Source organism: Eleutherodactylus coqui, chromosome 2 (genome assembly GCF_035609145.1).
Source record: "Eleutherodactylus coqui strain aEleCoq1 chromosome 2, aEleCoq1.hap1, whole genome shotgun sequence".
In the NCBI taxonomy this organism is placed as follows: Eukaryota; Metazoa; Chordata; class Amphibia; order Anura; family Eleutherodactylidae; genus Eleutherodactylus; species Eleutherodactylus coqui.
Window position 1 is genome coordinate 120,791,807 of NC_089838.1, and position 15,396 is coordinate 120,807,202.

Genomic DNA, 15,396 nt, shown 5'->3' on the forward strand with positions numbered 1-15,396 from the left:
CTATTCACAGCTCAGTTTTGCAGTGTTAATTGATAACACTGGTGACTAATTAGACTGGTCCACCTACTCATGAGAATGCCCCGCCTGTTCAAACATGGCGCGGGTGTCTCCTGCGCTGATGTGAATAGGGTTGGCAGCAGGGCAAAAACCATGAAGCAGCATGGATCTACTCACCAGAGGTTGGGATCAGGTTCCATTCAGAGCACAATCGCGTCCTCCTCTGCTGAGCGTGATTACGCCTACGATCGTGTGAAGAGGGCCAAAGGGTTTCTTCACATAACCATATTTGCACATGTTTTTGTAAGTATTAAACATACACACACATTGTGTAGAGAACAGAACCCATTGATGTCAATGGATTTATTCTCATAAGCGTGTTTTGCGCCATTTTCATGTGCACCAAAAAAATAGGTGCTGCTGTATTTTCCAGAGTATTTGTGCACCAAGGGACCTAGAGAAGTCAAGGGAAGGTGGAGAAATAAGCAAGGGCATGCGTGAAACACTGCGCAAAGCCACCTGAAAAAGAACAGATCATTAGGTTAAATCGCTTTTTAATTCACGGAAGGGGGGGGGTCGCATGTGTGTGTGAACTAGTCCTCTGTGTGCAAAAAGAACAGTACTATGCGCAGACACATACGCAAATCTACCTCATCAACCTCGTTCATTGCGCAAATACATTGCGCTAAGGTGAGCGCATTTTGCTCATACGCTCATTTGAAGCCGCCCTAAACCGCATCTTGCAGAATAATTCCACTCATGTGGAAGAGTCTAAAGTGGCCATAGACATTAAACCGAAGTGGGTTGAGGGCCGAAAACCCATTCAACAAACGACTATTTGGTGAAAAATAATTTGGAGCCACATTTCAGTCCATATTGGCGATTACAGTCTTTCAAACTAATAATACATGTTCACTGGCTACAGGCAAGGGACAACGCATCCTCCTGTGAAGGTTCTTTCAAAGAAATCTCATTCGTGGACAGAAGATCTTTCAGCTGGGTATTGACAGTTTCACCAGACAAACAATTGTTTTGGTTGAAATCATCCATTTTTATCAACTTTAGTCTAAGACCAGAGGTACACGTCTGTACGGCGAGTTGCAATGCGCATCAGGAAGCACAAGAACACCTCTACTGCCCAATCTACAATAGAGATGAGCGAGCGTACTCACTAAGGCAAACTACTTAAGCGAGTAGTGCCGTATGCGAGTACCTGCCCGCTCGTCTCTAAAGATTCGGGGAGCGGCGGGGGAGAGCGGGGAGGAACGGGGGGGGGGAGATCTTTCTCTCACTCCCCCCCCCCCGCTCCCCCCTGCTCACTCACGCAACTCACTGCTCTCCCCTACCGGCACCCGAATCTTTTGAGGTGAGTGGGCAGGTACTCGCATAAGGCACTACTCGCTCGAGTAGTTTGCCTCTTAGCGAGCATGCTCGCTCATCTCTAATCTACACCCATCCAGCACAATGCATATCCTATTCTCAGCCTTGAAAATAGATGATAATAGGACATATCATGAGTTTTCTTCACATCCGCCATTGGTCTGAGTGAAAAATTGTGCATGTGATTAGCCTCATAGGCTGTGCTGTGTGTGGAATACAGCCTGAACATTATATGTATGGGTACCTACGAGGTGCTGGTGATCGCAGGTATGCGCTTTGTTTAGTGCATACCCGCAACAGCAAATGTGCATGTTTGCGCACCTCCCACAGACCTCTCAGACAGATAGGTCAGGTCTAGAGATGAGCGAACGTACTCGTCCGAGCTTGATATTCGTGCGAATATTAGGGTGTTCGGGATGCTCGTTACTCGTAACGAGTACCACGCGGTGTTCCGGTTACTTTCAGTTTCCTCTCTGAGACGTTAGCGCGCTTTTCTGGCCAATTGAAAGACAGGGAAGGCATTACAACTTCCCCCTGTGATGTTCAAGCCCTATACCACCCCCCTGCTGTGAGTGGCTGGGGAGATCTGATGTCACCCGAGTATAAAAATCGGCCCCTCCCGTGGCTCGCCACACATGCCTTGTGAGTTAGCTGAGGGACAGTGGTATCGTGCTGGAGCTGCTGTAGGGAGAGCGTTAGGAGTTAGTGTAGGCTTCAAGAACCCCAACGGTCCTTCTCAGGGCCACATCTAATAGTGTGCAGTACTGTGTTAGCACTGTATTTTTTTTTCAAAATTGGATCTGCAGAGCATTGCGCCCTGCAATAGGGACAGAAGTGGTGGTTAGGCAGGGAGAGTGTTAGCAGTGAGTGTAGGCTTCAAGAACCCCAACGGTCCTTTCTAGGGCCACATCTATCCGTGTGCAGTACTGTCCAGGCTGCTGTTAGCAGTGTTGCATTTTTTTTTTTTTTCTCAAAACCGGCTGTGCAGACCATTGCACCCGGCATTAATACTACAGGGATAGAATTGTGTAGGCAGGGCCAGAAGACATACATTATTCATTGAATAGACGTAGTGTGGCTTGTCCTTTGAAAGACAAGGGAAAAAATTCTATTTCGCCTGCCTCTGACAGTCCTCAGGGCTCTGGGTACGTGTGTGCTGCGTGCAGAACGTTAAAAAAAATCAGACGCAGCCAGCTACGTTTTACTGCAGGCTTGCGCCAATTTTTTTCCTGCATGGGAAATCCCTGATCTGCTGGAGCCAATAACTTTGCATCACTGCAGTTCTCTGACACATTTGCAGGGCCATAACACAGTTATTAAACTTAGTAGTATTCATTGAATAGACGCAGTGTGGCTTGTCCTTTGAAAAACAAGGGAAAAAATTCTATTTCGCCTGCCTCTGACAGTCCTCAGGGCTCTGGGTACGTGTGTGCTGCGTGCAGAACGTTAAAAAAAATCAGACGCAGCCAGCTACGTTTTACTGCAGGCTTGCGCCAATTTTTTTCCTGCATGGGAAATCCCTGATCTGCTGGAGCCAATAACTTTGCATCACTGCAGTTCTCTGACACATTTGCAGGGCCACAACACAGTTATTAAACTTAGTAGTATTCATTGAATAGATGCAGTGTGGCTTGTCCTTTGAAAAACAAGGGAAAAAATTCTATTTTGGCTGCAGGCTTGCGCCAATTTCTTTCCTAGCTTGGAAATCACTGGTAATACAGCATGCTGAGGGGTAGGGGTAGGCCGAGAGGACGTGGACGCGGCCGAGGACGGGTAGGCCCAAGTGAGGGTGTGGGCACAGGCCGAGCTCCTGATCCAGGTGTGTCGCAGCCGACTGCTGCGCGATTAGGAGAGAGGCACGTTTCTGGCGTCCCCACATTCATCGCCCAATTAATGGGTCCACGCGGGAGACCTTTATTAGAAAATGAGCAGTGTGAGCAGGTCCTATCGTGGATGGCAGAAAGTGCTTCGAGCAAGCTATCATCCACCCAGAGTTCTGCGCCGTCCAGTGCTGCAAATCCGAATCCTCTGTCTGCTGCTCCTCCTTCCTCCCAGCCTCCTCACTCCACTACAATGACACATGCTCAGGAGCGGGAAGACTCCCAGGAACTGTTCTTGGGCCCCTGCTCAGATTGGGCAGCAGTGGTTCCTCTCCCACCAGATGACTTTATCGTCACTGATGCACAACCATTGGAAAGTTCCCGGGGTCCGGGGGATGAGGCTGGGGACTTCCGGCAACTGTCTCAAGACCTTTCAGTGGGTGAGGAGGACGATGACGATGAGACACAGTTGTCTTGCAGTGAGGTAGTAGTAAGGGCAGTAAGTCCGAGGGAGGAGCGCACAGAGGATTCGGAGGAAGAGCAGCAGAACGATGAGGTGACTGACCCCACCTGGTGTGCAACGCCTACACTGGACAGGTCTTCAGAGGGGGAGGCACGGGCAGCAGCAGGGCAGGTTGCAAGAGGCAGTGCGGTGTCCAGGGGTAGAGGCAGGGCCAGACCAAATAATCCACCAACTGTTTCCCAAAGCACACCCTCGCGCCATGCCACCCTGCAGAGGCCGAGGTGCTCTAAGGTCTGGCAGTTTTTCACCGAGACGCCTGACGACCGACGAACAGTGGTGTGCAACCTTTGTCGCGCCAAGATCAGCCGGGGAGCCACCACCAACAGCCTCACCACCACCAGCATGCGCAGACATATGATGGCCAAGCACCCCACAAGGTGGGACGAAGGCCGTTCACCGCCTCCGGTTTGCACCGCTGCCTCTCCCCCTGTGCCCCAACCTGCCACTGAGATCCAACCCCCCTCTCAGGACACAGGCACTACCGTCTCATGGCCTGCACCCACACCCTCACCTCCGCTGTCCTCGGCCCCATCCACCAATGTCTCGCACCGCACAGTCCAGCTGTCGCTAGCGCAAGTGTTGGAGCGCAAGCGCAAGTACGCCGCCACGCACCCGCACGCTCAATCGTTAACCGTCCACATAGCAAAATTTATCAGCCTTGAGATGCTGCCGTATAGGGTTGTGGAAACGGAGGCTTTCAAAGCTATGATGGCGGCGGCGGCCCCGCGCTACTCAGTTTCCAGTCGCCACTACTTTTCCCGATGTGCCGTCCCAGCCCTGCACGACCACGTCTCCCGCAACATTGTACGCGCCCTCACCAATGCGGTTAGTGGCAAGGTCCACTTAACTACGGACACGTGGACAAGCACAGGCGGGCAGGGCCACTACATCTCCCTGACGGCACATTGGGTGAATTTAGTGGAGGCTGGGACAGAGTCAGAGCCTGGGACCGCTCACGTCCTACCCACCACCTGAATTGCGGGCCCCAGCTCGGTGGTGATATGTTCGGCGGTGTATGCTTCTTCCACTAAAGCACCCTTCTCCTCCTCCTCAACCTCTGTCTCACAATCTAGATGTGTCAGCAGCAGCAGGACGTCGCCAGCAGTCGGTGTCGCGCGGCGTGGCAGCACAGCGGTGGGCAAGCGTCAGCAGGCCGTGCTGAAACTACTCAGCTTAGGAGATAGGAGGCACACGGCCCACGAACTGCTGCAGGGTCTGACAGAGCAGACCGACCGTTGGCTTGCGCCGCTGAGCCTCCAACCGGGCATGGTCGTGTGTGACAACGGCCGTAACCTGGTGGCAGCTCTGCAGCTCGGCAGCCTCACGCACGTGCCATGCCTGGCCCACGTCTTTAATTTGGTGGTTCAGCGCTTTCTGAAAAGCTACCCACGCTTGTCAGACCTGCTCGTAAAGGTGCGCCGGCTCTGCGCACATTTCCGCAAGTCCCACACGGACGCTGCCACCCTGCGCACCCTGCAACATCGGTTTAATCTGCCAGTGCACCGACTGCTGTGCGACGTGCCCACACGGTGGAACTCTACGCTCCACATGTTGGCTAGGCTCTATGAGCAGCGTAGAGCTATAGTGGAATACCCACTCCAACATGGGCGGCGCAGTGGGAGTCAGCCTCCTCAATTCTTTTCAGAAGAGTGGGCCTGGTTGGCAGACATCTGCCAGGTCCTTCGAAACTTTGAGCAGTCTACCCAGGTGGTGAGCGGCGATGCTGCAATCATTAGCGTCACCATTCCTCTGCTATGCATCTTGAGAACTTCCCTGCAAACCATAAAGGCAGACGCTTTGCGCTCGGAAACAGAGCCGGGGGAAGACAGTATGTCGCTGGATAGTCAGAGCACCCTCCTGTCTATATCTCAGCGCGTTCAGGAGGAGGAGGAGGAGCATGAGGAGGATGAGGAGGAGGGGGAAGAGACAGCTTGGCCCACTGCTGACGGTACCCATGCTGCTTGCCTGTCATCATTTCAGCGTGTATGGCCTGAGGAGGAGGAGGAGGAGGATCCTGAAAGTGATCTTCCTAGTGCGGACAGCAATGTGTTGCGTACAGGTACCCTGGCACACATGGCTGACTTCATGTTAGGATGCCTTTCTCGTGACCCTCGCGTTACACGCATTCTGGCCACTACGGATTACTGGGTGTACACACTGCTCGACCCACGCTATAAGGCGAACCTTCCCACTCTCATTCCCGAAGAGGAAAGGGGTTCGAGAGTGTTGCTATAACACAGGACCCTGGCGGACAAGCTGATGGTAAAATTCCCAGCCGACAGCGCTAGTGGCAGAAGGCGCAGTTCCGAGGGCCAGGTAGCAGGGAAGGTGCGGAGATCGAGCAGCATGTACAGCCCAGGCAGTGCAACAGTCTTTAAGGGCCTGGACAGCTTTCTGGCTCCCCAGCAAGACTGTGTCACCGGTCCCCAGTCAAGGCTGAGTTGGCGGGAGCACTGTAAAAGGATGGTGAGGGAGTACGTAGCCGATCGCACGACCGTCCTCCGTGACGCCTCTGCCACCTACAACTACTGGGTGTCGAAGCTGGACACGTGGCCTGAACTAGCGCTGTATGCCCTGGAGGTGCTTGCTTGTCCTGCGGCTAGCGTCTTGTCGGAAAGGGTGTTTAGTGCGGCTGGGGGAATCATCACAGATAAGCGTACCCGCCTGTCAACCGACAGTGCCGACAGGCTAACACTCATCAAGATGAACAAAGGCTGGATTTCCCCAGACTTCTGTTCTCCACCAGCGGACAGCAGCGATACGTAAGCAATACGTAGGCTGCACCCGCGGATGGAAGCTACGTTCTCTCTCACCATCCAAAACGGGGACATTTCTGCTTCATCAATCTGTGTCTAATATTCCTCCTCCTCCTCCTCCTGCTCCTCCTCCTGAAACCTCACGTAATCACGCTGAACGGGCAATTTTTCTTAGGGCCACAAGGCTCACTCAAATAATTTTTCAGAACAATTTTTATAAGTTTCAATGCGCTTAAAAGCATTGGAACTTTAACTTGAACCAATTTTTCGTTACACTGGGCTGCCTCCAGGCCTAGTTACCACTTAAGCCACATTAACCAAAGCGATTAATGGGTTTCACCTGCCCTCTTGGCTGGCCATGGCCAATTTTTGGGATGTACATTAGTACTGTTGATACAGCAATTTTTGTGGGCCCTCGCCTACAGTGTAATCAAATTAATTTTTAGCCCACCTGCATTACAGCTGACGTTACCTCAGCTGTGTTGGGCAATGCAATGGGATATTTTTATGTACCGCCGGTGGGTTCCAGGGAGCCACCCATGCTGTAGGTGCACACTGAGTTTTTAATACATCTGTACACTTCTAAAGAACCCGTCTGACTGGGGCATGCAGTGTGGGCCGAAGCCCACCTGTATTACGCACGACATTACTACCTCAGCTGTGTTGGGCAATGCAATGGGATATTTCTATGTACCGCCGGTGGCTTCCTGGCACCCACCCAGGCAGTGGGTCCACAGGGAGTTTAACCTACATGTGTCCACTTGTAAAGAACCCCAGTCTGACTGGGGCATGCAGTGTGGGCCGAAGCCCACCTGCATTAAGCACGACATTACTACCTCAGCTGTGTTGGGCAATGCAATGGGATATTTTTATGTACCGCCGGTGGGTTCCAGGGAGCCACCCATGCTGTAGGTGCACACTGAGTTTTTAATACATCTGTACACTTCTAAAGAACCCGTCTGACTGGGGCATGCAGTGTGGGCCGAAGCCCACCTGTATTACGCACGACATTACTACCTCAGCTGTGTTGGGCAATGCAATGGGATATTTCTATGTACCGCCGGTGGCTTCCTGGCACCCACCCATGCTGTGGGTCCACAGGGAATTATAAATGCATCTGTTTCCACTTGTAAAGAACCCCAGTCTGACTGGGGCATGCAGTGTGGGCCGAAGCCCACCTGCATTAAGCACGACATTACTACCTCAGCTGTGTTGGGTAATGCAATGGGATATTTCTATGTACCGCCGGTGGCTTCCTGGCACCCACCCATGCTGTGGGTCCACAGGGAATTATAAATGCATCTGTTTCCACTTGTAAAGAACCCCAGTCTGACTGGGGCATGCAGTGTGGGCCGAAGCCCACCTGCATTAAGCACGACATTACTACCTCAGCTGTGTTGGGCACTGCAATGGGATATTTCTATGTACCGCCGGTGGCTTCCTGGCACCCACCCATGCTGTGGGTCCACAGGGAATTATAAATGCATCTGTTTCCACTTGTAAAGAACCCCAGTCTGACTGGGGCATGCAGTGTGGGCCGAAGCCCACCTGCATTAAGCACGACATTACTACCTCAGCTGTGTTGGGCAATGCAATGGGATATTTCTATGTACCGCCGGTGGCTTCCTGGCACCCACCCATGCTGTGGGTCCACAGGGAATTATAAATGCATCTGTTTCCACTTGTAAAGAACCCCAGTCTGACTGGGGCATGCAGTGTGGGCCAAAGCCCACCTGCATTAAGCACGACATTACTACCTCAGCTGTGTTGGGCAATGCAATGGGATATTTTTGTGTATCGCCGGTGGGTTCCAGGGAGCCACCCATGCTGTCGGTCGACAGGGACTTCACAATAGGGAGTTGTACCTGCCTGTGTCTATGAATTAAAAAGCCCTGTCTGACTGGGGCATGCAGACACCTTGACAGAATGAATAGTGTGTGGCACATAGGTTCCCCATTGCTATGCCCACGTGTGCAGCTCCTGATGGCGGTGGCACAGGATTCTATTTCTCATTGCTTCTGTACAGCATTGTGGGCTATTGCCCCGCCCCTTTTAAAGAGGGTCGCTGCCTAGCCGTGCCAACCCTCTGCAGTGTGTGCCTGCGGTTCCTCCTCATGGCAGATGCACTTCTAAATAGACATGAGGGTGGTGTGGCATGAGGGCAGCTGAAGGCTGCGCAGGGACACTTTGGTGTGCGCTGTGGGGGGGAGGGGGGGCGGTTGGGCAGCATGTAACCCAGGAGAAGTGGCAGTGGAGTGTCATGCAGGCAGTGATTGTGCTTTGTTGGAGGTAGTGTGGTGCTTAGCAAAGGTATGCCATGCTAATGAGGGCTTTTCAGAAGTAAAAGTTGTTGGGAGGGGGGGGCCCCACTCTTGCCGCTATTGTGGCTTAATAGTGGGACCTGTGAACTTGAGATGCAGCCCATCATGTAGCCCCTCGCCTGCCCTATCCGTTGCTGTGTTGTTCCCATCACTTTCTTGAATTGCCCAGATTTTCACACAAGGAAACCTTAGCGAGCATCGGCGAAATACAAAAATGCTCGGGTCGCCCATTGACTTCAATGGGGTTCGTTACTCAAAACGAACCCTCGAGCATCGCGAAAAGTTCGTCCCGAGTAACGAGCACCCGAGCATTTTGGTGCTCGCTCATCTCTAGTCAGGTCTTTTTTTTTTGCCCCTGTGAAAACAAAGGCTGAAAAAAAAAGAGGTGAGTATCAATAGGTTCTATTCTCCACATTACGCGTGGAACTTTCTCACACGCGTAATCTGGGTATTTCGCGTTCGTCTGTCGGAGCCTTCGTTCTCTAAAATGGCAGTGGTTCCATTGGTTGAACCACATCACTTCTTAAGATGCAAAACTTTTAATTTGCAGTTTGATGTATATTATTGTGTAAATCGCTCTTATATATTCTAATTTATTCTACCCTATCACACTCATAGATTCTATTAAACAACAAAAAAACCCAACTATTTCTATAAGGTTTTAAATGGCAATAAAGGTAACAGCCAAGCAATAAGCATACAATGAGGCACAACATACAGTAGTTGATCATGAAAGGTAAACGCCAATAATGCATACAGCTTGGAATCTGAAGGTCAGTATAAGTATCATAAAATAAGAACAGAAAAGAACAAATGAGAAGAACCCTTAGTTATGCCACACAGACTGTTATATATATCCATGCACATATTGTGAGCCTGCGGCAGGAAAGTACATCTAACCCAGTTTAAAGGGGTTGTACCAAGATTACAAGTTATCCCCTATGCACAGGATAAGGGCGGCTTCACATGGGCATATCTGTGTACGAAAAATTTGCGTGTGCAATACATAGAGAATAAAACCTTTCGATTTCAATGGGTTTGCTCATATTTTCTTCTTTTGCAAGTGCATTTCACGCAGGCAGATAATTACGCAGAATGGTCTATTTTTTGCACATTTGCGCACAAAGAGTCTATGTGGGCAAGGAGGTGCATAAATATGCAATATGATGTACAATTCTGTGAAAAAAAAAGAGAACATCTGGACCTCATTAGGCTAAATAGTCATTTAAATCGGAGAGTGTTCGTCTGCTGCATGCAAATGAACATGCCCTGCGTGCGCAAAAAGTACAATAAAATACGGCAATAAGTGCGCGAGTCAACCTTGTTCATAGTGCAAATACGATACGCTGAAGCGTGCGCTTTTGTGCATAAGATCGTGTGAAGCTGCCCTAAGGGATAACTTGCTGTTCACTGGGAGTTTCACTGCTGAGACCCCCACCAATCTCGAGAATGGGGAGTCCCATGTCCCTCTCTGCCTGTCACTGATGGGTCGCTTCTTTCCATGCAGTGATATCAGAATGAATGGCCAAGCATGCACAGCCAGCGCTCTATTCATTTCAATGGGGGTCCCAAACATACTCAAGCACTCGCTGCTTGGGTATCTTAACAGGGCCATTGAAAGTAACTGGAGCGTTAATGCACTTGTGCAATCCGCTCTCCATTCAGTCTCCTCTTCAGTACGGGAGGTGCAGTAACCCACAATGAGGAGGACAGGAGACACAGGAGCCCCGTTTTTAGGGTTGGTAGGGGCCTCAGCACTGAGACTCCTACCGATCAGCAGATAATTTGTAATCTTGGTACAACCCCTTTAGGATAGCTAAAATAAAGAAATCTGGGAAAGCTGGGTTTCATCTGCTAACCTAGCTTCCTGAGGCTTTTGTTAGTTTCTCTTCTAGGCCTGAATTTATATGGAATGGCAGGTAGATTAGTAGTGGGATTTACCAATCCCTCCCTTCCCAGAATACGTCTTTCCTCTGATCCACAATTCCCACTTGGCTCATTTGTGTACCATAAAAAGTCTGCAGCGAGTGCCTCTGATAGTGGTCAAAATTTCGTAGTCTGTTTCCTCTACCAACCTGATTGTATATGGCATATTGCAGTACATACAGCCAGTTACTGTACACAGTGTAGTTGCATCCTGAATCTGTATGATGCAGTGTAAATAATTACAAGCCAAATCTTCATTTTACTGAAATGTGCCTAATTTAAAATTTTGGTAAATGCTCCTTAGCAACAGACTACAAATTCATGTATTGTGTTAGTAACAGTGCACTGATGTTGTCCAGATGCACCCAACAGAATTTTAGATGACATAAAGCAAATTTTAGGGAAAGGAAACTTTTCTTCAATGTGCTGTATATGTCAGATTTAGAGATGAGCGAGTATACTCTCTAAGGCACATTACTCGAGCGACTAGTACCTTAAGCCGAGTATCTCCCCGCTCGTCTCTAAAGATTCGGGGGCCGGCACCGGTGACAGGTGAGTGGGGGGAGCGGGGGGGGGGGGAAGAGGGAGAGAGAGATCTCCCTTCCGTTCCTCCCTGCTCCCCCCCCCGCCGCTCCCCGCCCCCCGCCAGCCCCCGAATCTTTAGAGACGAGTGGGGAGATACTCGGCTAAGGCACTACTCGCTCGAGTAATGTGCCTTAGCGAGTATACTCGCTCATCTCTAGTCAGATTCTATGCATTACATTTGTTGAAATACAGTATACTAACTGCAGAACGTATGGATTTATACTATAAATACATTTATTATCATGCAGATATTAACAAATGTTTTTGAAAAATGACTTATCTGAATTCACTTTCATATTTATAGGTAACATTGATCAATTTCATGATTACCCCAGTGGGCTTAGAAGATCAGCTCTTAACCATACTAGCTGCAGAAGAAAAACCTGACTTAGAGGAGAGAAAGAATCTTCTGTATCTTGAAGGAGCAAGAACCAGGTATTTTCCTCCAGCAATATTGAGGATATTGCTTTCAGTCTAAGGTGGATGGATGTACCTTAAAGATAGCCCACAGAGGTGATATGAGGCCCTTCGAGAGAGGGAGCCTAGCACTAGTTGGTCCCATTCTAATCTTTATCATTAATTATGGTTTTCCATTGTGTCCATAAAAAATGTTGGCTGTCTGTGATTTTTGAATATTTGTCAAAAAAAATTCAGGTCGGCAACTCTGGGTGGCATGAACTTGTACAGGTTCCCACTCTTCAAAGGAACTGCATTGTTACAAAAGTAAGTGGTGGGGTCCTGGCCAAAGGGTCATGAAAAAGCCTTCTAGAGAAAACAAAAACAACTCCCTTGCGTCTTTGGTAGTAAAACCCAGCACCATAATATGCCCCCCATTTTTACTAATGTATTTACACCACTGTGTTTTATATATTAAAGATTGATAGTTGTGTCAACTTTGGATGGTTCAGTCTTGTAATGTCCCCCCAGAGTCTTTTCTTTGTAGAAAGATTTGCTTTTTAGAAAACTTAAATGAGAGAAGAAATTGATATAAGTGTTGCTCATTTTGATCAGTTAGTCAATTAAACCATTAAAATTTTTGGAAAACCACATTAGGTTAGTTTGAGACGATTTTTGTTAAAAATAGCAGGAAAATTGAAATTGGGTGCAAAAGTTCAGATTTGGGACCCCAATTCAAAATTTATAACAGGGCCCCCCAACTATAATGCTTTATTTATACTACTAGGCTCCCTATATGGAGAAGATAGGCCTTATAGGCCCCCTAAGGGTCCTGGGCCCGGTGCAAACGTATCCCCGCATCCCCTATAGTTATTCCCCTGGCTCTCATGTATCCATGAGGAGCACACTCTGCTCTCAAGTTGCTGTTGCTGGTGGTAATGGAACTGCTGCTGCTCTCCTTCTCCTGCTTCTGTCATGTTTCCTCCCCCTTCTCCAAAAGCAAAAATTTTCTAATGCACAAGAAACAGCTGTAGCTCTACAGCTTTTCCATGGAGTAGGCCCATGCTTGACTATTGTGTTCACCTGACAGAATTTGTCCTTTGCAAACATTATGAAGTTGCTTTTAAAGCAAGCAGCACACCTAATGTCTTGTGTAGCAATTTTTTTGGTAGCTCTACAGATGTTCCTTGGAGTAGGTCCATGTTTGAGTGTTGTATTCATCTTCTAGAATTTCTCGTTGCAAATTTGTGACATTGCTTTTGAAACAAGCAGCATACCTGCTGTCTTCCTTAACACAATTTTTGATCTAGGAGACACTATGTGTCACATCTGTGCAGCACACGAGCACTAAGCTCAGCACGGATGCAGGGTGATAATAACCACGACTGTAGAAAATCAACTATTGCACTGAAGCACAGTGTGCACCACAACCAAAGTACGTAACCCAGAAGTAAGCTTGTGCGACACCAGAATACAACACTCCGTACGGAGACAGGGAACGTACATACAGTAGCAGATAGCCGCACACCGCGCTATGCAGGACGTTAGCACCACTCCAGGAAGAGAGAAGGAAGCCTGGCCCTAACCTAGCAGGGAGTGTGCCTAAAGCGGGGACATCGCCTCTATAAAGACAGCCCAGCGGTCTTCTTTCTGGGCCCTGATTCTCCCTATAGGAATCCCAGGGGAGATGCATTGAAACACAAAGCAAAACAGAAATGAAAAGCAACAAAACAAACTGAAAAGGAACCAGCAGCTACTTATCTGCAGGTTGTGAAACACCCAACACAGCAGAGCTCCAACTCCAAGTTCTCCACTGTGGAATGGAATAATCAGCACTGGTCACCAGGAGGGGTGAGAATATATAGCGCCTCTGCACCAGAACACTGGCAGAATGAATAGCAAACCACACCTCCAGCCTACTCCTAGGTAAGGCTAATCCAGCATGCTTCCATGCAGCAAAGGCAGAAAGCACCAACAGAACTCTACACATGGTGCATTAACCGTTGACCTGCTTCACAAGACAACAGGTCTTTGGCCTGTGTTGAGGCCACCATGCCACGACGTTGTCACGATCGACAGGCCGCGACAGTATGTAGACCTTCTTCTGTTTTCAGAGACACCTGTGTGCTACTATTGAACCCTACACCACTGTACACTATTTTGACCAATTTTGTTGGAGGATCACAGTGTTCCCTAGCTGTATTCCATACAATTTAGGGGACTTTGGCTGCTTTGGGGACCTTCAGGAGGGCAAATTAGTGAACCCAATTTTTACTTGCATTGACTTTGATGGGGTCAAAATCAGCCATCCCAATTCCTGATAATTTTCATGAAATTGGCCTGATACCAACCTGAACCGATTACTCCAGTAATTGCTCATCACTAATTAAAATCACTTACTAAAGAAAGACAACTATGTCAGCAATTATCTAATTTAGCAGATGTTTATGAATTAGCCATGTAAGTTATACAGAAATTCAAAATCTCATTTGGTGGGAACACCACACAGGCTTCTGTTTACACCACACTGTGCCACCCCACTGATGCATGTAGCTGAAATAATGTAGATCTTGGTTAATTACATTACAATAACCTAATACTGCTTTGAATCTTTAATGAAATCTAGAAATCTTTTACTTTGTACAGAATACTTGTAAGTGAAGTTATAGGAATCAGGTCTCGCCTAACGTGATTCTTACATCATTTTATAATGCAAAAGGTATCATTGCACTCACTGAATGGTTCCCACATGGTCATGGTACTTCTGTGCCAAATGGAGATTTCAAGAAGTACCATGATTGGATTCCAGTGAACGCCTTCAAATGGTGCTCCTAATTAACATAATTGCATCCCACATCACTTTATAAGGAGCATTTTATACACTGTTTGGTCACTTTATTAGATACACCCATCTGCTAATTCATTGGACCTCTTTTGGCTTTCAGAACTGTAGCATTTTTCCTTGCATTGTACAGGAATATTAGCCTTTGTGGATAGTATGATTCTTGAAAGTGCTACAAATTAGATGGAGGTACTGATATGCTATAAACAGTTGACAGGAAAGGCTCATTAATTTATGCTGCTTCAACTAAATTCTGACCCTCCCATCAGCATAGTGCAACAGAAATATAGATCCCCACTACTCAGTTTTTGCACTCTTTTGCCCACCGAAGTCTTGCCTTTCTGTTTCTCTTAGACAGCAATGGCACTTCAACTTGTTGTCTGCTGTTATACTCCATCAGAGCTAAGAAACAATTATTTAGATGGAGCACCAGCATTGTATTTTGCTGTACTTTGATTGACTGTGCACTGCTTGTTCAGCAGTACAATTCTTGCAATCCTCCTCTGACTTTTTTTGGCGCCAAGTTGTTTACGTCCACAAGATCCTCTTTCACTGGATGTTTTTCGTCGATTGTACCATTCTCAGTATACTTTTGACATTGTTGTACAAGAAGACCCCACAAGGTTGGTAATTATTGAAATCCTGGCCCCGGCTAGTCTAGCACCGATGATTCATTGAACATTTGCTCACTTGATATTTTCATGCACTCCAAAGTCTCGTGTTTAATTTACATACAGGGAAATTCAAATCATGAATGGGAAGGTATCACTAATAAAGTGGCCATTCAGGCTAGATATTTATTAACAATGTCTGGTAATTAACTATCTATAATAAAGAAAGGGAAATTGGC

At 48.1% G+C, this 15,396-nt stretch overlaps 1 protein-coding gene across 1 annotated transcript in view; it reads left to right on the forward strand.

Moving 5' to 3' along the window:
• LOC136610023 (dynein axonemal heavy chain 3-like) overlaps positions 1–15,396 on the forward strand; it is a 1,175,415-nt gene that overhangs the window by 999,297 nt on the left and 160,722 nt on the right. The window contains exon 68 of the mRNA XM_066589293.1: positions 11,613–11,743. Within this exon, the coding sequence (XP_066445390.1) occupies positions 11,613–11,743 (131 nt within the window). The remainder of the gene's footprint in view (positions 1–11,612; positions 11,744–15,396) is intronic.